The 23,386-nt window shown below is 35.7% G+C and overlaps 2 protein-coding genes across 3 annotated transcripts; one reads left to right on the top strand and one right to left on the bottom strand.

The window, feature by feature from the left end:
• Window positions 1-8,048: 8,048 nt before the first annotated feature.
• Window positions 8,049-10,002, top strand: LOC103927184 (nodulin-26). The gene is made up of 5 exons (XM_009336079.2): window positions 8,049-8,186; window positions 8,392-8,610; window positions 9,252-9,458; window positions 9,630-9,691; window positions 9,804-10,002. The coding sequence occupies exons 1-5, from the start codon at window positions 8,049-8,051 to the stop codon at window positions 10,000-10,002; spliced, it is 825 nt and encodes a 274-aa protein (XP_009334354.2).
• A 4,141-nt stretch (window positions 10,003-14,143) lies between these two features.
• LOC103927183 (cryptochrome-1) lies at window positions 14,144-19,389 on the bottom strand. 2 transcript variants are annotated; one of them, XM_009336078.3, is made up of 5 exons: window positions 18,693-19,387; window positions 17,941-18,159; window positions 16,554-17,260; window positions 14,836-15,632; window positions 14,144-14,524 (listed from the first exon to the last, which is right to left on the bottom strand). In XM_009336078.3, exons 1-5 carry the CDS (start codon window positions 19,003-19,005, stop codon window positions 14,521-14,523), a joined length of 2,040 nt encoding a protein of 679 aa, XP_009334353.3. In that variant the 5' UTR covers window positions 19,006-19,387; the 3' UTR covers window positions 14,144-14,520. The 2 variants fall into 2 exon arrangements, with proteins under 2 accessions (XP_009334353.3, XP_048437282.1); XM_048581325.1 differs by lacking the exon at window positions 14,144-14,524 and having other exon boundaries at window positions 14,830-15,632; window positions 18,693-19,389.
• Window positions 19,390-23,386: the final 3,997 nt, after the last annotated feature.

Below are 23,386 nucleotides of genomic sequence, written 5' to 3'. Positions count from 1 at the left end.
AAGTATTTCCGTTCATTTTTGCCTTTACAAAGAGACCAATGAAGAGAAAATTTTGGATAATAGTTTTGTTCTTAGTTGTAAATAAAAATGTTTTTACTAAATAGTGTTTATTGACCTATGACGAAATACGTAAATTATTTATCAACCACCAAACAAAATTTCCAATTCTTTAATTTGTTACAACAAGAAATTTCGGTTAAGCGTCATAATAGTCTGATCATAATCAAGTTGTTGAGCATAGTTCTAGTGGCTTTTACTAGTATTGTTTAACACTCTAATTTTTAATTTTTGTTTTAGGAAAGCAACTTATATGGAACAGGTATAAGTTACTTCCTTGTTTTAGGGTCATTTGCATTGGTTGTACCTAGGGGTGGTTCGGTATGGGACTCCAAGACCAATCCCGAATCAAAATTTCGGTATTCCCAATTTTTGGCATTCCTATATTTCAGGATGGATCAGGATTGGATTTTCTATTTTGGGCTTTTGGGTTGAAATTTGAGATTTTTTTGGATGTGGGCTAAAATTTGGGCTTTGGATCTAAAATTTTGTTGCCTCATTTCATATCAATTGAAATTTAGGTTTTTTTACCTCATATTAATTTGAAATTTCATACCAATTGAAATACCAATTCGTTCATACCAAGTCAATTTGGTGTTCCAAAGTTTCAAACTACTTAATTTATACTTCTATTTCTAATATAGTCAACTATCAAACTACTTAAATTGAACACTCAACATGCATGCAACCATGCAACCAAAATAAATATTTTTTTTTTGTTCGGTTCAGGATTCTCGAACAATTGAATATGTAATTCCAAATCCCGTTCTGAAAGGTTCGGGATCAGTTCGGTATAGATCCCGAAGGTTTCGATATTATCAATTTGAGAATTTTTTGGTATGGGATCGGAATTGTTTTTGTTTGGTTTGGGATTTTCGAGAAAAACTTCCAACCCTAGTTGTACCGTTGGATTCAAATTTTTGTTGGTTATGTAATGTAGGGACATTTACACTCATAATTGTATCAAAATTCACTATAACATTTGAGTCCAATGGAGAAACAAACCTTATTCACGACGAATTAACGTTTAACCTTTTTCTTTGGTTTGTGAGCAAGATAGAAAAGCAGATAAAAATAAGACAAAACTACTACGTGTCAGAGTTAGAACCAAAAAAAGGGACTATAGAGCTTCATAGGTAAGTCATGAGATGAAGTTGTTGGAAGGTTATAAGATTAGAGGCTATTGGAAAATGCATCTCTCGGCTGGAATGCTGGAATCAATCACAGTCACACCTTTTTGGAGCTAGCTATTTTATCCTTTGTTTAACTCTTAGCTAGGGCTAGGTACTTTATTCACGAGATTGTTTACTTTAGCCTACAATTAAGGGATCATGTTTCCTAGTTATTGTAAAAGAGTTAGAAGTCTTCCAAGGAGTAAATTAGGGAGTAGATTAGGGACTGATTTGAGGTTGTTTCCTCTGGTCCTTTTCTCTATATATGTTAGAGCTTGTAAATGGTTCACACATGAAACATACATAAAAAATTCAAGATGGTATCAGAGCAGGAATCCTAAAGTCCTGCCTCTGTTAATCGTTTCCGCTAAACTTCTTTTTGCTTAAGCCAAGATGGTTGAAGAACACTCTGAAGCTTAAAGTTCGATGGATGCTTCAACACTACCTAACGTTGAAATAAATCTTAATCAAAATCTCAGTTCTGTCTTGTTGAATAAGTTCAACTATCGTCCTTGGAGTTGTGTTGTCTCTCTTGGACTTGGAAGGAGATCAAAGCTTGGTTACGTAAATGGTGTCGTTGAAGCCTTAGCTGCCACTTCCTTTACTTACGAGTTATACTTATGTAAGGACCAGTTGGTCATGTCATGGTTGCTCAATTCCATGGAGTGTGGGATAGTTGGAATTTTCAGTTATTCTGAGTCTTCTATGCATCTCTGGAAGCAAGTTAAAGAGATGTATGGAAATCAAAATAATTATGCCCGTGTCTTTCAGCTTAAGAAAGATATCTCTAGCCTATAACAAGGAGGAAAGACCTTTGTCCAACACCTTGGCAATTTTATAAGCATCTGGAATGTGCTTGATGTCTATCATCCTCATACCACAAATGCCGCTGTGTTGATCAAGAGAGCAGAAGAAGACAAGATCTTTCAACTTTTGGCAAGCTTAGGTCCAGAGTTCAAGGATCTCAGAAACCACATTTTGATGAATGCTAAACTTCCTTCCTTCACTAGTGTTTGTGCCATTATCCAAAGGGAAGAAGTAAGAAAGAAAGTCATGAGCCAAGAGTCCAAAGACAGTATTCCTGAGACTAGAGCTTATGCATCTAGCAACAAGTGTTTTGAAGACAATATCCCCGAGACTAGGGTTTATGTCTCTAGCAACAAGCGCTTTGAAGGTAAAGTGTACAAGGGAAAAAGACCAAATTTAAAGTGTAGCTATTGTGACTCACATGGACATACTAGAGACAGGTGCTGGATTCTCTATCCAGAATTGAGACCCAAGCCATTGAAAGAGAAAAAGGTCCACAAAGATCCCTAAACAACAATGTCTACAAGGCTAATCATGCAGCCACTTCTTTGACTAATGGAATGGTAAACTTCACTACCAATCCTACTGCACTAATCAATGATTTTACAGCATATCTCCACAACAAACAGATGCATAACAATGGAGAATAAGCTTATGCAGCTAAAGAGAAGAATCACACAGCTTTACTTGGAAAATTTGCTGGTTTTCTGGCTGAACATGATTATATCTTGCATAAAGATATTTCAGGCATTTCAAGTGCCTTTTCTAATGCCTTAAATGTTAGTAATGAGCATGATTATTGGATAATAGACTCAGGTGCTACGAATCACATGACAAATCAAATTCATAACTTGCATGATTTCAAAACATTGTCTAAACCTTCTCAAGTGTCAGTAGCTAATGGGAAGGGTGCCTCAATTATAAGAAAAGGGAAGATTAACTTACTCTCAAAACACATAGAGTCAGCTGATATTTATATTCCTTCCTTTCCTTTTCAACTTCTCTCAATAAGAACCATCACTAATTCTCTAAACTGTCTAGCCATTTTCTCTCTTCACAATGTTATTTTTCAGGATATCATCACCAAGAGAATGATTGGTGAGGGTTTCTTTTTGAATGGTCTCTACTACCTAGCTAAAGACACCAAGGACTCCAAGTTTTTTCAAGTCAGTTCAAGTGTTTCCCAAGATCAACAACTTTGGCATCAACATTTAGCACATCCTTTTGAGAAGGTGATGTCATTTTTGTTTCCAAAACTATGTAAAGGCAAGTTACACTGTGATATTTGTCATATGTCTAAGTTCTTTAGGTTGCCTTTTGATTCTTCCACTTCTAGAGCTAGTCATCCTTTCGAAATCAGTCATTCAGATATTTGGGGTCCAATATTAGAGTCTTTTGATGGATATAGGTATTTTGTAACCTTTGTTGATGATTTTACTAGGATGACTTGGTTGTATCTTTTGAAATTTAAGAATGAACTTCCCAATGTCTTTCAAGATTTTCATAAACTGGTTGGTACCCAATTTTCATAAAAAATCCATATATTAAGGTCTGACAATGGCACTGAGTAGATGTCTCATAACATGTCTCAATATCTAAGTATTCATGGCATTCTGCATCAAACAACATGCGTAGACACACCCCAACAAAATGGGGTTGCCGAGAGGAAAAATAAAGACCTTCTTGAGAAGACAAGATCAATCATGTTTCATATGAATGTACCAAAGAAATTTTGGTCACAAGGAGTACTTACTACTGCCTATCTTATCAATAGATTGCTTAGTAAAGTACTACATTTCAAGTCTCCATATGAAGTGTTGAAAGATAGAAAAATCGATCTCTCACACTTGAGGGTCTTTGGCTCCACTTGCTTTGTTCACAACCAATCCCCACATCGTGATAAGCTTGATCTGAAAGCAACCAAATGTGTCTTCCTAGGTTACTCAACCACTTAGAAAGGTTACAAGTCTTACAATCCAATTACAAGGAAGCTTGTGGTTTCAAGGGATGTAAAGTTTGATGAAAACATGCCCTAGTTCTCAAAGAAACTAAGTGATGCAAATTAGGAGGAGTTTCTGAGTGACATGTTTCCTTTTCCTAGTGTTCCTCATCACCAAGAAGCTCCTACATCAAGTGATACTTCTACCCTATCACCAGAGTTATCTTCTCCTCAAGCCATAGACATTGAACCTCAAGCCCTGATTCGTTGAAATCATTCTAGGGTTCGACAACTCCCACTTCAACTACATGATTATGTCACCTATATTTCTAGGTATTCTCTCACGGATTTTGTCTCTTATAAGTAGTTTTCACCCTCTCATGCCTCCTTCCTTAGTACCTTGGATATTTACTCATGAACCACAAACCTTTCAAGAGGCAAATGAACTTGAAATTTGGTGAACTGCTATGAGGGATGCACTGCAAGCTCTTTATGACAACAAAACCTGGAGTGTAGTCAAAACTCCCAAAGGGAAGAAAGCTGTGGGCAGTCGTTGGATGTACAAAACAAAGTTTAACTCATATAGGACTATTGAAAGGCACAAGGGTTGTTTGGTAGCTCATGGCTTGGACTACAAGGAAACCTTTGCTCCAGTAGCCAAAATGAACATTGTAAGGGTTTTATTGTCAGTTGTTGTAAATTAATCATGGCTCTCTATCAAATAGATGTGAAGAATGCCTTTTTGCATAGGGAATAAGATGAGGAAGTGTACATGAAACTACCACCAAGTCATCCTCAATCTGGTGATCCTGACATGGTTTGTAAACTACACAAATCCATTTATGGATTGAAGCAGTCTCCACGTGCATGGTATGCAAAACTAAGCTTCATTCTCAAAGAGTTTGGTTTTCAAATAAGTAGTGCAGATTCTTCACTATTTGTTCGTATTGGTTCAGTTGGGAAATTAATTGTCTTAATCTATGTGGATGATGTTATAGTTATAGGTAACAACATTAAAGAAATCCATTCTCTCAAGCTTGCTCTTCGAAGTAAATTTGCAATCAAAGATTTAGGGACTCTCAAATATTTCCTTGGCATTGAGCTTGCCACATCACAGCAAGGTCTCTTTCTCAATCAAAGGAAATATATCCTTGACCTTTTGAAGGAATCTGGCTTAATGGATTGCAAACCTGCATGCACTCCATTGGATAGTAAGCTACAACTCTCTACTCCTAGTGAAGCTATTTCTTATGTCACTAAGTATCAAAGGTTGGTAGGAAAACTCATTTATCTGACAATCACGCGTCCTGATATCTCCTATGTTGTGAGCATCGTGAGTCAATTCATGGATGCTCCCACTTTAGTTCATATACAAATTGTGAAGAGAATTCTTCGTTATCTCAAAAGGTCTATTGGTTGAGGGCTCTTAATGACAAAGAATGATAGCACTGCCATCATGGGTTACACAGATGCTGATTGGGCTGGCAATTCCTTGATCGCAAGTTAACCACCAGTTTTTGTATCTTCATTGGTGGCAATTTGGTAACATGAGAAAGAAACAAAATGTTGTAGCTCGATCCAGTGCAAAAGCTGAGTATTGAGCTATGGCTTCCACTGCATGTGAACTTATTTGGTTGAAAAGCCTTCTGCTTGATCTAAGGTTTCCCAGCAACAAACCTATGTCTATGTTTTGTGACAACCAAGCTGCCATGCATATTGATTCCAACCCTGTATTTCACAAGAGAACAAAACATATTAAAGTAGATTGCCACTATGTTCGAGCACAAGTTCAATCCAAAGTCATAAACACTCATTACACTCGTAGTCAGGATCAACTGGCTGACATTTTTACCAAGCCTCTCCCTACGGTTCAGTTTTTGTGCATTCTGTCCAAGCTTGGCTCAAGGGATCCCCTCGATCCAGCTTGAGGGGGAATGTTGGAAGGTTATAAGATTGGAGGTTATTGGAAGATGCATCTCTCGGTTGGAATGCTGAAAATCAATCATAGTCACACCTTTTTGGAGCTAGCTGTTTTATCCTTTGTTTAACTCTTAGCTAGGGCTAGGTACTTTATTCAAGAGATTGTTTAACTCTTAACTAGGGCTAGGTATTGTTTACTTTAGCCTACAATTAAGGGATCATGTTTCCTACTTATTGTAAAAGAGTTAGTAGTCTTCCAAGGAGTAAATTAGGGAGTAGATTGGGGGACTGATTGGAGGCTATTTCCTCCGGTCCTTTTCTCTATATATGTTACAATTTGTAAATGGTTCACACATGAAATATACATCAAAAATTCAAGAGAAGCACATTGTCCAAATGTGCTGCAGTAAGTAGGGGTGAGTATGATTCAATTTAGATTGATTTTAAGGAGCTTTCAAACGAACTACAATGCAGAGGAGATCAGTTGCCATGGCTTCCCCAACCACTAGGCCACACACCATGGTGGTTGTTGTACAGAGTTTTGTCTTCCCCAGTTTTGTTAACTCCTGGGTTGTTTTGTCAATCCCCTAGTTGTCTAAGGGCTTCCTATCAACCTTTTTGGGTCTGATATGTTTGATTTACTTTGTTTGACCCTTTGGCTGTGCATGTTGGCTATGGTGTCGAATTGGTAGATCTTTCAGGTTCAAAGACTAAGGAGGATGCAGATCTAAGATTTATTGTTACTTTGAGACCTTCTGGTGACTAGAAGAAGCTTTGACATTCTTAGGCGTCAAAATTAATTTCAAATCTTGTAATTGCCCATGTGGTTATCAATGAAATTGATTGTTGTTCTAAAAAAAATATAGTTACAACTCAAAGATAGTAGCTTTTTAAGTTCTGCCAAACTTTGGAAATATTTTTACTCATCACCTGATTGATTACCATTGAATTAATTTAATTTAATTTATCAACTACACAAATCTTAAAATTTAAAATAATTTAACGGTAATTAATAGGACATTAATCATGACGAGCAGAAAACACTCACAAACTTCAAATTTGAACCATTTGGAGATAATAAGGAAACAAATCTGCAATATTCTTTAACCAATTAATGCTTCTCATGGAAATTGAATGATATAAATATAAATTTACTAATTGAAGGAGCAATATAAATTTCTTCTTTTTTCTTCTTCTTTTTTATGTTAGATGCAGTTATGTTTGGGTCAGATTGTAGGGTTTCAACTTGGATTAGGCCAATGAATTTCCAGGTAGTCACATCTGTTTAATGTTCGTTAACAACTTACAAGACTCTGCATGTGAACTGTTGTTGATCCTAAACTTCATAAATCCAAAGTCAAATATATTGATTTGGATTAAAGCGGCTGGAGTATAAATCAACCTCTTGCCCTATGTAGTTGTTGCGAAGATAAATGCTCTCTACTACTAAAATTAGAAGTCTTCACTTAAATCGGTCATGTTAAGTTGTTAAAGTTTCGTGGCATTGCCTACTAATAATTTTGCATAAGTTATTTCTTATAAAATATTGCGTTCTAAAATATGTCAACTTTTTCACCATGACACAAACTTTGTCACTCGATTTATAACTAATTTTGGTACAAATTTACAAACGAGCACAAAAGTTCATCCGGCATTCGGACTACGTTCCATGCAGTAGAATATGTATGGAACATGACTCAATGAGCAAATTACATTTATCTAAAAAGTTAAAAAATAACTAACTTCTTCTCCTTTTTCTTCTTACTTTGTGAGCATCTGACCTGGTCTATTGGACACATGGAAGTCCCGCATCAAGTTTACCAGGTGTAATATTCCACCAAGCTGATTCCCAAATAGTAAAATGCATGCCATCCAAATCACTTTCCCAAAACTAAAACAGAACAGGTTAGTCCGGCCTTATTAAATTAACAAATTATGCACAACAGCACACCAAAGCAACTCTTTCATGGCACAGGAAGTTAATATATAAAATTTCATGTAACAGATGGAAAAAAAAAAACCTCGTGACAGTGCCAACTTAAAGCTTTTTCTAACAGTGCAGGAAATTACGGCATATAAATAGAAGTGTTTTCTAGAGGTGGCCAATTCATCAAGTACTCACTCGATCAAAACTAGCCCTCTTAGTTTTTGCAATGTCTAATTCCTTCTCACTTTCTTCTCCTAAACTTGTATTGTCCGTTGGACACACTACCATGCAAGAAGCAGGAGCAAATGATGGTACTCAAAAGCTCATCCCTAAGGCCGATAGTTCTACTTCAATCTTCCAAAAGGTACACATCATAACTTATTCATTTACATGATAAAAACTTTTATATATGTTCAACAACTATTGTTCATGAGATTTGTTTAAGACTAAATAGCCGTTGGAGACATGGCGGTAACTAATGTTGTGATCATCTACTCATCAAGAGTTTAATTTATTTATTCGCTTTTTTACTATATACATGGGATCGATGTCTTTGTTTATGTGAATAGATGATGGCAGAGCTTGTGGGCACATACATTCTTATATTTATAGGCTGTGGGGCTGCTCTTGTCAACAAAATACAACCTCTTACAATCGTGGGAATAGCAATCGTATGGGGTCTTGTTTTTATGGCCGCAGCATATGCAGTTGGGCATGTCTCTGGTGCACATTTCAATCCTGCAGTTACTATTGCCTTGGCTGCTGGCCGCATATTTCCAGTCAAACATGTGAGACACAATTGAACACCTTCCTATATTTGCTCCAAGGAAAGTTTGAGGGCTTCTTCATTGAAATAACTTCTTTACATAAAGTTATAAAAGTTTAATGACTGTATTCTCTTATAAAATTAGAAGACTAGCATATTTACAACTTAAAAAACTAAGATGGGGCAAGTGATGGGTTCAAAGATGGTTACAGCCTTTTCAACCCACTGCATCTCAAGTTCGAACATTTTTCATTCTCTTAGTATAGATTAATGTATAATATCACCTGTAATGATAAAAAAGACTAAGATGGAGTAAGGAGAGGTTCGATATGAGAGTTGAGTTCTCGTATCCTATCTTAACATATAGTTTCAAATTTTGGTTTTCAAGAGTCTTTTAGCTAACGAATTGGATTAGTTTTTATAATATAAATGATCCACCACAAAACATGGGTAGTGATTTTCACTTTCAGTTTAGCATGAGTATAAAAACAATGAAATTACCAATTTGGAGTGCAACAAAAGCTAAATTATGAGTGTCAAAGTCGCTTCCTGAAAGCATCAAGACAAAAACTCTACAAAGTGAGTATAAATTTTCAAGTGTCTTTAAAACATTTTCAATTATAACTTGCTAAAAATTGCTTCGTAAATGTTGTCGTGCTATAGGTACCTATGTATGTGATGTCACAATTGTCTGGTGCAACATTAGCAAGCCTGACCCTCAGGCTGTTATTTAACGACCAAGACAGTATTCAAGCAACCATGACTCAGTTCTCTGATCCAACAACTTACCTGCAAGCCCTCACTTGGGAATTCGTTATCACGTTTACACTGATGTTCACCATTTGTGGTGTTGTCACTGATGACAGAGCGGTACCATCCTCTACTTTTCTCAGTCTCTTTCTCGGTTCGGTTAGGGTTTTGGTACTATTTTATTAGCGGCTACATTGAAACTGAGTATGTGTAGTGCAGAAGGCTAAAAAAAGTGTTAAATTGTTTTTTCGTTGACAAAGCACTAACGCTATGCTTGACTGACAAAATTAGGGCAAAAATCTCTCTGGAATTGCAATAGGTGGTGCATTTGTGGTGAATGTCATGATTGCTGGGTAATAACTCCTCACTAGTAATCTAAAAATCCTGTTTATTACCATTTGCATTGTACGTACCGTCACTCTTAAACATGAAAAATACGCTTTTCTTATTTATTGGATTTTGCAGGCCAATCACTGGAGCTTCCATGAATCCTGCAAGGAGTTTGGGACCAGCTATCGTCACTGGAGTTTACAAGAACATTTGGGTTTATATTGCAGCCCCTATTCTTGGAGCCATTGCTGCTACTATAGTGTACAGTGTGCTCAGGGTACCTAAGCTGGTAAAATCTGATGAAAAGGCTGATCCAGTAAGATCACAAGTTTGAATTGTTCAATAGGACTAGAATTGGCTGTACACAAATTGTCACGAAAAGCACTTCGATCACTCCTGTCGTGCCAAGTAAAATAAACAATATAAAATTAACAATAAAATTATTTCTTATTTATCCCTCTTTCAACGAAAAACCAATTGTAGCATGTAGGGTTTTGTCATTTGCTTATAGAGAAAAATATTCATTAGAAATAGTAAAAAAGTATATACGACATACATATTAAACGTGTCTTTTAGAACAACTCAAGAGACTACAATGATGTAAGAACATCACAATTCACAACCCTACAATTACAAACACATCAAAAATACAATACGATTCTTCAAACATGGAGGAACCTTAGTCCTAAACCCTAGTCACGAGGACTAAAACATTGCAAGCCCGAGAACTATCATAGAGGCTCCACGAGAAAAAGACCATACAAATCTTGGATTATTTTGCAATCGTTGGCAAATAAGCTGTGCTATGTGTCCCCTCCAACAAACCACAAACATCACCATTTCAGATCTGAACAATAATCGCCACTCTATAATTCAAGATAGAACAAATTAATCACGACCATGACCACAACTAGAAAAGCTCTTATTGATCAAGCGAGAGAGCCACAACCACGAACTGAATACTCTCTTCACAAAACAAGAGAACGACTAGAACTAGAAACAAAAAGAAAATAAAAAAGAAAGATCAAGAAGAATTGCTGCCGATCCCAAAATCAAAACAATAGTCGGCAGCTAGAGATTCTTTTTCTTACTTTTCTGTAGCCGCAAAAGCCTTTTGTATAGTAATACTCCAATTAATTGTGCTCCAGTACAAGAATTGTAAATGGGGTGCAGCATCTAATCTAATTTATTAATAAAATTATCTCCTTCCTATAAAATAAAGAGACAACGATTTCAAAGCATCTTCTTCACCATATTATTCCGGGGAGCAAATTTTGTTGTGAATGCGTTGGCGGCAATGGGATATTCCTCCGAGATCGGATCCTTCTTTTTGGCTTAATATTTTGCCTAGTGAAGCCGAAGCGGTGTGGTTTTGGGAATTTCACTAATCTCAGCTGTTTTAGGAGCTTTTCGCTGTAATCTTTTATTTTCGTTTAAGGAAATTAAAAACTTAAGAGATAACATATAAGAAATTCATGGCCATTACCTTTTATTTCTCAAGAGTAATAAATAGGGTACTTTAGATATTGGTCCTAACAAATCATGATTTCTAAATATAAACTTACATATAATTAAACATCAAACAAAAACCCAAAAAATCAAATAAACTGTCACATAAGAATATAAATAACCTACTATTACAAATTATTTACAATATTTGCCACAACCCTTTTATGCTGTTTCTCACACTTGAATTTTAGCTTCAATCAAGGGCCTTAAAATCTGATTAATCATCCTAACGTTTTATTTATTTTTTTTTTAAATTTATACAACAATCTAGTGCATTACCTTAAATCACGACTACATTATTATTCAGGGTAAATTATTCTCATTATATAATAGTAAAACGTCTCTACTAATTTACCTATATAAATAATATTGCCCTATAGTAGGTAATTTACCTAAAGTATATACACAAAATATTCTCATATTTCTTTTGGCAATTTACCTATGATATATGCAAATAATATTCTCATACTTTGTTTGTATTTTACCTATAATGCAAGTAAGTAAATTATGGAAGTAGGTAAATTATGTACGTGATGCCAATTTACCTACATTTTTTATGTCAACCAAATACTCTAGACTGTATATGTAAATAGTTTACCTATAGTTGGTTCTTTTCTTGAACCAACAAATCCGTAAATGTTTGCCAATTCAAAATTGATTATCAAATTGATATTAACGGATCCAAACCAACAAATCCCTACATTTATATGTAAAATATTATTTTTGTAAAATCATTTATTTCCCTTTACAATTTGCATAGAATTAATTGTGTACATTAAATATATAAATAAGGGTATTTTAGGTATTCAAACAAATTTAAATAGGTAAAGTCAAATATAATTAATGAATTTACTTATGTAGAGTCTAGTCAATAAGTTTTATTTGAGCAAAAAATATATGCAGATTTTTTGTGAAGATAATTGAATTTTAGAAGTTAAAATCATATTTTCAGTAATAAATATGTTGTGTTGACTTCTGAATCTGACACTTTTCCTACTAAGAAAACTGAGAGAAAAAGGCACAGTAAAATATAATATTTTGGTCGGCTTTATGCCTAAAAGAATAGAGATTTTTTATAGGCTTTATATAATAACCACACGTCACTATATAAATGGTTAAATACTTTTGTCAAAATTAATAATTTAAAAGATCAAATTTTCCACCATTTATATAATATCATGTGATGTATCACCATGTTCCAGACACAATGAAAGATTAGAGATTTTTTATAGGCTTTATATAATAACCACACGTCATTATATAAATGGTTAAATACTTTTGTCAAAATTAACAATTTAAAAGATCAATTTTTCCACCGTTTATATAATATCATGTGATGTATCACCGTGTTCCAGACACAATGAAAAATTTCTCAAAAAAGACAACATATATAATCTCTATGTAAACACGAATTTCCTGCAACAAATAAGACAAGAACACACGTACAAAATAAATTTGTATTAATGAATTTGAAGGGTTACAATCTCTGTTTACAAGTTTTCTCTGATTAGATCTCTGAAAGATGTGTAGATGTGTAGGTTGTTGATCCAATGGTCGCAATGACTTAATCTCAGATGAATGGTTGCCGCGAGGTTTTGGCTCTTGGTGATTTGAAAGATCCACAATGGTAGTAGTGCTTGATGATTCTTTGAATGTTTGGTGAAGAACGCAGAGAGCTTTCTAAATTCTTCAAAGTGTTTTGAGGGTTTGGGTGCTTAAGCTTTGGCAGGGTCTGGGTGCTTGAATGATTTCTTAATCCTTTTCTTTGTCTTAGAGCCTCCTATTTATTTATAGACTCTCCAAGCCTTGACTACATATGGATTTGGCTTTGATTGTAGGCTTCATGAATTGACGTAAGAACCAGAACTCGATTTATGAGCCAGTTCATGATTTTATTCCATCAATCAACATTTGATTTAATTAAATGAAAATCAAATAATTCATTTTTACCAAGTGTTGACAAGTGTCCTTCTTGATGACTTGTTCAATTTTAATAAGTCACATCCACATGTACAATTTGTGAAACACATGGCGCATACCACGTATGCTATTATATGTCAAACCTTTAATGTAGTGGTGAACATTTATTTCGATGTTCACACTTTACTATGAGCATCTCATTATTTGTCCTTTTTATGAGTGAGGTATTGTCTTTTCTCCCCACCTTTTTAACATTTCAGTCCTAAGAACATGCAATAAAGCTAACATAAATTGTCTAAATATTATTTGTCCAACTCACAACCAATAAAATTATATCATTCTTACAAAGTCATAGATTATTTCGGTAGTTAGAGTCTTTTCTTCAACTAGAAATTAAAATTTGTGAAAGTTCTGCATGTGACAGTTGGTCCTTATATCATAAATTATACGTCGAATATGTTGATTTTGATTTAATGAGGGTTGAGTAAGAATTGAACTTTTGCCGTCGATGCCAAGGATTACGTGTTGCATCGCTGAAGATAAAAAGTTTTCACTTAAATCTGTCATATTGTTAAGTTTTATATTTAGTACTAAAGCATTTTCAAATATGAGACCATATTTTAGGATCTCCATCCCCGTCCTCTTGTCAGGGGACTTACAGAAATCTGTGTTCTTAGAGAAATATTACCTCCAGTAGGAGAGCCACATTCGAGAGTCCCCATCTTAAAATATTTGTGAAGATTTCCACCAAAAGAAGAATTCAAATTCCAGCATTAATTATTTTGCTTAATAGAAACGAGTACAATTTGTTCTTTATTTTTGGATAGACATATCCACACACTGCTTTGTACCTTCCACACACCTCTCAATTCCTCCCGTCGAATCGAATAAATTGAAGTTAATCAAACGATAGAAATTAATAACGCGTCTTGAAAGGTAAAAAGAAGTGTGGATAGCACCACCTTTTTTTTTTCCTTGTAGTTCATCTCCTTCACATATGAAAATAAGCAGATAACTGTGCTGCAAAATCCAAATTAACAGACCAGTAAAACTTCAAACCTACAAGAAGAGGTAAATGTGGATATATATAATATCTTACAAGCATCTGTTGCCAATAGAATGAGAGAGAACCCTGAGCTTGTTCAAAGACTACATATCTTATTTCACTTGTTTCCTTTATAAATACAACATTGCTTTACACCAGTGCTACATTATGGTGGAACCAAAAAAATAGGATAGCTAATAGTTGCCTGTATTAATTAGAAAATATCACACAGGAGAGCTGCTGTTGAGGGCACTCGTGGCGGAGAAAGGATCGGAAGTTCAATGTGGACGGCAAGTTCCCCTACCCGAATGCATTTGATGGCGTGCATCATTACGCCTCACAGCACTCTTTTCGTTTTCCTACTTGCATCTATATGTTTCACCTGTAAAAGAAACAATGAAGAAAAAAATGAGACTGCCTGTGTGTGAATGTAAAGATGAACTCTATCTCAAAAAAATTGGCATTCACTCATTGCTTTGTGATATATCATTTCAGAGCTTAGAAGCTTGAGAAATTTTAGTAATGCATACGAGACCAGAAGATCGATTCCATTTGTAGGTACGTCTCAAAGCTCTTAACTGCTAAGGCAAGATGCAGGTTCAAAATTGTTTGGTTGAACAAAGAACCCAACAAACTGTTTATTTCAGTCGTAGTCTCATTGTGGATATTGGTGAATCGTTCATGAATTTTTACCCAGTTTGAGATAGCCGCCTCCAATTCATTATTTGGTGAGACTGAGGATGTCTCTGCAAGTACGAACTTGTTCCAATGCTATTGTCTTCACTCCCAAACTGCTCTGAGTAGCTAGAACTTGAAGGAGACCAAACTGGAACTACACCTCCATCCCTCTCTCGCCTAGTGCTACTGGAAGATTCTGCAGTCGAATCTTCAACAGCATGTTGCATCCCTACTGCAGCATTGGGTGGCGGAAGAGCATTGTTATGAGTAGTCTGAAAAACCCCTTGGTTTAACATGTCTCTTCTTGGTTCCTGATTCACAATTAAATCTGTAGGCACTTCTGCTCTGGTTTCTTCTGTTAAATTTTGAAGTTCCAAAGAAGTTTCTTCCTCTTCAGCTCTAGCCAAAGAAGTAGTAATGCTTGGGACCATCTGATCCTCATACCTTCGAGTGCCAGGAGGGTTGTTCCTCGCTGGTTCATTATTTTCCTCCATTTGTATGTCTTGAGGAAAGGCAATTGGCACTGATTCAGAGGAGTCTCCAAGCCCTTCTTCAGTCCCATTTTCAACAGCAGCTCTTGAAGCAGCTTCGTGCTGCCACATCTCTGATAAAGCTTCTTGCAACCGGGTTTTTGCCGCATCTATTCCTACAATAGGGAGAGGGTAATTCGATCCTAATTCAATTCCAGCTGCTTGGAGTACAGATTCTGGTGCATTCCATGGGTGGTGTATCCATTCAGTTGGTAGCCTAGAAAGTTCAGGAAGCCACTTCCGCACATATTCTCCATTTGGATCAAACTTGTACCCCTCAAACTGTAGAAATCAAACAAATACAAGAATTTTCAGTACACAAACTTGATCAAATAAGAGTGGCAATATTGCATAAATCCTCTCAGAACAACAGGAGCAAGTCAATTTATATCAGTGAATGCTTCATACCAAGATATTGGTTAAGTGAACAAACAATAGTTAAACAAAAATTTTCAGTACTAGATTTTTGCAGTTTTCATGTATGATGGTCTGGTAGTGATGTGTGAAAACAACTCTGTGATTCCTCTTTTCTAATAGTTTATAGAGAGCAGGATGTCAAATTCCATAAAAAGAAAAAAGCAAAAAAAAAATACGTATTGATACTGTAGAGTATAGATTTCAAAGGAATCCAACTATTTTGAAAGCACTATTCGATAGAAGTGGTCCCTGAGATTGTCCACTGTCAATCATTTTGGTCCTTCCTTGAAAAATCACCATTAAATTGAGGGCCTTTTTTGTCAATCAACCCCACCAAAGAACTGGTGGTTTCTTCAATTTAATGGACATTTTTCACAGAATGACCAAAACGATTGATGGTGGACAATTTAAGTACCACTCCTATTGATTTTATTTTGAAAGCACTATGCCACTACCCATATAAACCTAGTAGTCACTACTGAGGTGGACTCTTTCAGGCTTTTCCTTTCATCATGTGAGAGTGGAACCAAGGCAAAACTATTTCCCCGAAACTTTGAAAAAAATGCAATCTTATGAACAGTCATGAGCACGGACAAACAACTGCACTAGAATTTCTATTCATTGCTGATGACCCTAGATGAAGACACTTAAATAAGCAATAACTGCAAAACATGAATAAAAACGCATCGAAAATTTTTTCCATCGTTGAAATTTAGAACAGGGTGCATGTTCGTTCAGAAGCACATGCTCAATATAATTCAGGATAATCAAGCTCAATATCCGTACCTGGGGATTATCTATGCGGTCAAATTCACGGCCATCAGGGATAGTACCAGATATATACTGCCAGCCAAGAGCATCACTTTCAAGGTCAGCATCTAAAAGTGTATCCCAGAAATACTTCATTCCCCACCTCCATGGAAGTTGCAGAACCTTTACGAAGAAACTAGAAACTACTACTCGTATTCGATCATGCAGCCAGCCAGTAGCCCACAACTCTCTCATGCCAGCATCCACCAATGGATAGCCAGTTCTACCTTGTCTCCATGCCTTAAAGTAGTTCTGATTTACAACCCAGGGAAAGAACTTTAGGTGCCCAAGAAGAGGTCTTTCATGACTGTAAGGATGATTGAAACTAATGTATCTTGAATATTCCCGAAGACCGATAGACTTCAGAAACAGGTTTACGCTCTCTTCACCAGCCTTGTTGCCTTCATTGGCCCAAAGAACCTGCTTCATGCGAGCAAGATGAAATGCTTTTCTCACACTCACCTCCCCAAAATGCAAATGGGGAGAAAGTAATGATGTTGTAGCACCATCAGCCTTTCTGCGGTTATAAGAGTAATCAAGTAAGGGTCCATTTATAAATGTGGTCAGAGCCTTATCAGCATTACTCCACCCAGGTGACCATGCTCGAGCAAGAAGTGCATTACTTCCCTTCTCGGATTCATCTTCAAAAACCAATGTATCAGAAGGGCACCTTGATACATCACCTGAAAAGTTCATGAATGTCTGAATGTGAATCTAACACATGAACTGAAAGGTGGTTATGAACTTGTGAAAGTAGAACTGGAAATACTTGTATAAAAAGTACGCACACTGAAGGAATCAGGAAACCTATAACACACAAAAAGCAAAAACAAAGGAAAGGAAAATAATCGCAACTTAAGCCGTCAGTGAACCCTGCATGTTCACCAGTAACATGGACATGACTCATGACAACTACTCCACCAATATCATGAGGCTTATAGAGGAAGCGACACAACTCCAGCATCAAAAGGGTTTATCATCTTAACTTAGGTGGAATACTCACACAGGGAGAACTTGAAGTGCTTAAAACATCTGCTATTTCCCACACATGAAGTGTACTGTGTGACACTGTCAACATTTTTCTGTTGATAGTCACCAAGTAGATCTTATTACTACTAAATCCATGGGTGAAAAATAGGAACCAGAAGAACCTTCTTCCATCCATGTTGTCGATTCTCTTCAGTTTGACTCATTTGGGAAAGAAAATCAGAACATTAAATGACCAACCACACCAATGAAAAATGTGGATCAGCCCTTCAATAATTTGAAGGAAAATAACAAAGACGGAACATGAGATCAAATAAAAGGCTAGCTGTATGCTGAATAAAGTTGAGGTTCAAGAAGAATATGAATGCATTCCAACCTGAAATAATTCTCTTAGGGGGGAGAAGTGGCGCATCCGGGTCATATGGCATGCTAAGACATCTTCCCCAGAAGGCATCAAAGGTTGTGAACGGGCGATCATGGACATCATTAACATCCCATGGTTCGTAGAGCAAATCCGCATTAAAGGAGCGCACAGCTATACCTTGAGCAGTCAGAACCTCCTTCGCCCGGTGATCCCTAACCAGTGATATAGGATCTGAAACACAAAGATAGCACTAAGCATCAAATTGCCATGTAAAATCGAATACAAGAGTTCATCAACTGGATAACAGAAAAATCCTTAGATAGAATAGACAAAATTCAACTAGGCTTTGTACCAAAACAAAATCCAATTAGGCCAAATGAACAGATCATAAATAAAATCAGCACCCAGTCCTGATAACAAAGGGACCACTATACTACCAACAATCAAATAACATTTATCCCCCAATCAAGAAACCCCAATACTGTCAGCAGCTAAATGAACAGTAAATCGTCCAAAATTAGGAACATGGTAGGTATACTTAACAGACACCTCCACCAAATCAATCAAAGCACCAACCTTTGATGTTGCAAACAGAACAAATTCAATTTCTTTCAGCCAAAACCAGAGATTTAGCACACCAAACCAACAAATTCATTGAAAAATCACATACCCGAAAGAAAAATATGAATTCAAAAGCCTACAGAAATCATACAAACAAAACCAATAGATTGAGAAGCATAATTAATTAAGAAAATTGGTTTTACCATATAAGTGGTTGAAGAAAAGCTGAGTGGCACCAGTGGAAACAACAACTTCAAGGAGAGAAGAAACACTGTCATTGGATCTTTTGGTGATGAGAGAAGTGCCAAGATTTTTCAGGGAGGAATCAAGATGAGCCAAGCTGTGTTTTAGCCACCATCTTGAAACCCTTCCAGGATAAAAAGGGCCTTCCTCCTCAGGAGCCCAGATGAAGACACAAACCACACCTCCTGCTCTCACTGCAGCTGCCAAAGCTGGGTTATCTTCAACCCTCAGATCTCTCCTGAACCAAACCACACTGCAACCACCACCTGACATCTCCAAAAATATATTTTTGACCAACAAACAAAACCCAGCAAACCAATATTTTTCTATCTCAAACACATATTATACCATATGGACATATCATCCTTCTCTTCTCTCTCTCTCTCTCTCTCTAGGAGCACACAACAGGGGGTTGCTTTTTGCTATATTTCTCTTACTTTTGAATATTATGAGGATGGGATTTACGACCCATCAACAACAAAAAGGTTGATTTCTTTTTTTAGGAGTGAAAGATGTGATTTTCTTCTACGTATATTTTATTTTTCTTTGCTTATTTCATTTTTTCCAATATTTTGGGTGAAAGTCTGCCCCATGCAGATGGGTTTTAGTCTTTTTTTAGGCCAGTTGCCAGGAGAAGGCTTTTCAGAGAGAGAGAAGTCAGCTGGGAGCCCAGAGTGAGTGAAGGGGATTGGTTAACGCCAATGGAGTGGGCGGTATACGACAAATTGATAGGCAAACTGCGGCCACATGTTTAATTTTCTAGATTTTTATATTTCTCTTATCTTATTGTGCAACAAAAACAAATCTCATCCAAGTTCCAACCTCTAGTTCCTTCTCAAATCCTGTGTCTTTGACAGGGTGGAAATTGTTGCTACTTTTCTCGGAACTATTGGTTATAACTCTGTGTTTTGGAGCCACTACTTTTGCAACTTGGCATCAAAATTCTTATTGCCACTTGCATGACTATATTTGGCATAAAAGCTTGAAGTGTTTTTAAGGGCATAGAATTAGCACTTCTAAGTTCTAAGTGCTTTTTTTGTTGAAGCACTTCTATTTATTTTTTTATGAATCACTTCTTACCATTTTTCGAGAAGTACTTGAATTTTTAAACAAAAATATAATGTGTTTATAATAAAAACAATCATAGCAAAAACAACATATCTTGTTTTCTAGAAAATGAGTCTTTGTTAAGTGAAGAGTTAGATAAAAAGTTGTGTTTGTAAATCGATCATCATGAGCTTATTACACCATATTATTCAAGCATTGATATTGTCTTCAACTTAACAAGCCAAGATGGCTCAAGCTCATTAGTCCTTATTGACTGAATAAAAGAGAAAAAGAAAGATCACTGAACTCTGACCAATGTATAATTTATCTCAAAAAACCTCGATATTAATAGCAACAAACCATCTATTGATCTATATTATATTTTCTTGAGGTACTTTCTCAATGTGAGGCAAGTCTATCCACATCTTTGGCTTGTATCAAGTTACACAACCTCAACAAGTTGTATGTATACAAAGGCGAAGCTAAGAATCAAATTATATGGGGGTGCGCTTTTTTATGTTTCCATCTAGGATAGAGTGAAATTTAGGTCTTAGAAGATGAGGTTAGAGAGCGAAAGAAAACAACTATGCTATTAATGTGGTATCTCGTGCTAATAATATAATATTTTTTGGAAATTTTTTTACATAATTTTGTATCATTAACATAAAACATTATTGTGGCAGCTATCCGTGTCCTGAAAATCTTTGTTGTGGAATAGATCCATGCAAGCCAATACATGGCTATGTTTCTCTTATTATTTTCATCAAACGTCTCTGTAGGTATAATATGAGAGTGCATGGTTTTTTTTCTTCAATTGCAAGCTATATTCTACGGTAATTTACATTAAAGAGATAGAGAGAGTTTGAACTCAAGACACAGTGGGTTGAAAGAGAAAGTCTAACTATTAAGAGAATCCACCACTTGCACATATGTGTTCTAGATACAACAATATATCTACACTAGAGGTGACAGAATAAATTGGTTGCAAATTCTCCTTACTATAACTGTCGTACAAAGTCACTTACAAATATGTGTTAAATTAATATATGTTCCGGTCATTTAAGCACCACAAAAACCTATGAGATTAATGATTGACAAATCACTAATTCAAGAAAAATCTCTTTGCTTAATATTTAATCACTATAATTGTGACTTCACTTTGAAACTCATTGGGTGCCAATTATTGTCAAAGCCTTCTTTAAACAGAAAAGGCAGTTTTATTTTGCTTGCAACTGAATCTAATTCCAATTACAATATACAAATATATTTTGCTTAGTTGGGGGATTTGTTGCTATAATTAAACATGTTATCTCATTGTCTCAACTTGGAATTGCATTGGCAGCTTGGATTTTGGAAAGGGACATGTAGCATGGGAAAGATAGGCATTGATGAATGCTGACTCCTATGCATTTGGCATTTTTCTATATTTTGGCTTCCACCTCTTGATAAAGCTTGCTTGGTGCTCAGATTCCGTTCATGGGTCACTGTTGAAAGTGAATTATGATGTGGCCTTCTCTGTATCTCTAGTCTGTTGCCTAAACAAGTTCCTTTTCTTTTTTTTTTTCAAAGGGAAACGCTAAAGCTACTTTCTCAAAATGGAATTTTCTGTAAAAATTTTGTCCACTTATGTTTTTCGTGCAATATTTTATAATATTGACATGAAAATTGTACAAAAAATATAAGGTGACGGAGCGTACATAAAAAATCTCACTTTTGAGAGGATCTCGTTAACATTTCTCTTTTCTAAACTGCCTCATTAATTTACAACATTAAATTTCTTTTTTCTTAAAAAAATATCTTGAATGGAAATTTTATTTTCTATAAATGTTCTCTTTTCTGAACCACTTTTTTTATGAGAAAAAAATAAATAGATGATAGTATAAAACAAGATAGAGGTCATTTAAGCCATAAGTCCAGTCCAGTACCAATCGCTGGATTCAGAGAACCAATCCAATCCAAGAGTTATTCCAACCTATCTCTTTGGAATAGTGCTCGCTGTAGTTATTCTCCATATAACCATAGACAAATTTTATCGAGTAATGCTACATTTACTGCATATTTGTATCATCATCTGTACTATTTCTTTGAAATAGTGCTCGTTATAGTTCTTTAAATATAGCCTCTTACAACTCATATTCATCAGACCAAAACCCACCTATATATAAAGTTATAAACATCCAATAAAAAACCCATAAATAACATAAATTGTCACATAGGAAAATAAGGGATTTGGATCCTCTCTGGATCCCCTCACTGGGGATCTCGGGGATCATCGTGCGCCCACAATTAAATGCTTTTTATATTTTTAAAAGCAAAGCAGCCTCGTTTTACGTGAAAAGCATTTAATTGTGGCCGCACGATCTTTGATGAACAGTCCTTGTGCATTGATCCCCAAGATCCCTAGAACGGTCCTTGTGCATTGATCCCCGAGATCCCCAATGAAAGGATCCGAAGAGGATCCAAATCCGAAAATTTATGCCACAACATTCTACAACTATTCTCACACTCATAGGCAACCATTACTTTGACTTGACCGATTATAGTTTTAATGACAATTTAAGAAATTGAGCCATTTATTGTTCCACACAGAGAATTTGGGGTAATTTGGCGGGGAATTTAGTTTTTGTCTCGTGCAGGATGATTTTTGTGGCTTCAGATGCCCTAAATGTGAAAACGAATTGTAAAGACCTGCGACATCATAGAGACTATCGCTTCTCCGAACTCAGTTGCCATAATAGTGTAATAAGGGAGATGGATGATGAGATTTTAGAGTACATGGAGCAAAGATAAAAGTAAGTATTGAGTAATTTGGTTGAGGTGTAGTAAAACAACAAAAACACTTTTAAAAGTGGGGTATAATGAACCAGTTACATTACGTTATAGTTATTCTCCGTCCCACTTATAAGTAGGAAGTCTTAAATTCAATTCTAATAAATGACAATTTATACCAAATTATAGTTGACTGATTATGTGTAATCCGGTGTATCAACTCCAATGTTATGTATAATATAAATGAAGTTAGTATATGTTACCCCTTGTGTGTGAAACAAAAAAAAAAAAAACCTAAATTCAATTTATTATAATCTCTATGCATAACGCAATACCGCCTAATCCGTTTGAACGTCAGCATGTCATATTCTAAACAAAGCATTATATCTATTGAAAATTTTCAACCATTTTGCAGCCATAAAATGTGATGGTGGTGACTGGTTAATATATGCGAGAGTATCAATCTCACAAACGAAGTATTTTGCATATGCTTATAAGTAATTGAGCTGCTTTTCATATTATCAATTAGTTTTATGATAAAATCTCAATTTTCTTCATAGTATCAGAGCATATTGTCTCATGTATAAAGCTGAATAGTTACACGTGCTCAACGTCAACCGATTTGTGTTGTCAGCATGTTAGGAGTGTCAATCCTATATTCAAGAAAAGAAAAAACATTGTATGTGCTTATAAGTAATTAAATTACTTTACATATTATCAATTAGTTTTATATGAAACCTCAACTTTATTTAATATGCAATATAACATTGAGATGAATGAGGATCATCTTCGGATCCTCATTGTGAGGATTATGGGGATTTTCCAATTACGTTCGTTC

This window comes from the organism of the source record quoted next, unplaced genomic scaffold, assembly GCF_019419815.1.
Source record: "Pyrus x bretschneideri cultivar Hongxiangsu unplaced genomic scaffold, Pyrus_bretschneideri_v1 Contig17, whole genome shotgun sequence".
Lineage (NCBI taxonomy): Eukaryota > Viridiplantae > Streptophyta > Magnoliopsida > Rosales > Rosaceae > Pyrus > Pyrus x bretschneideri.
This window is presented reverse-complemented; position numbering and strand designations above follow the sequence as displayed.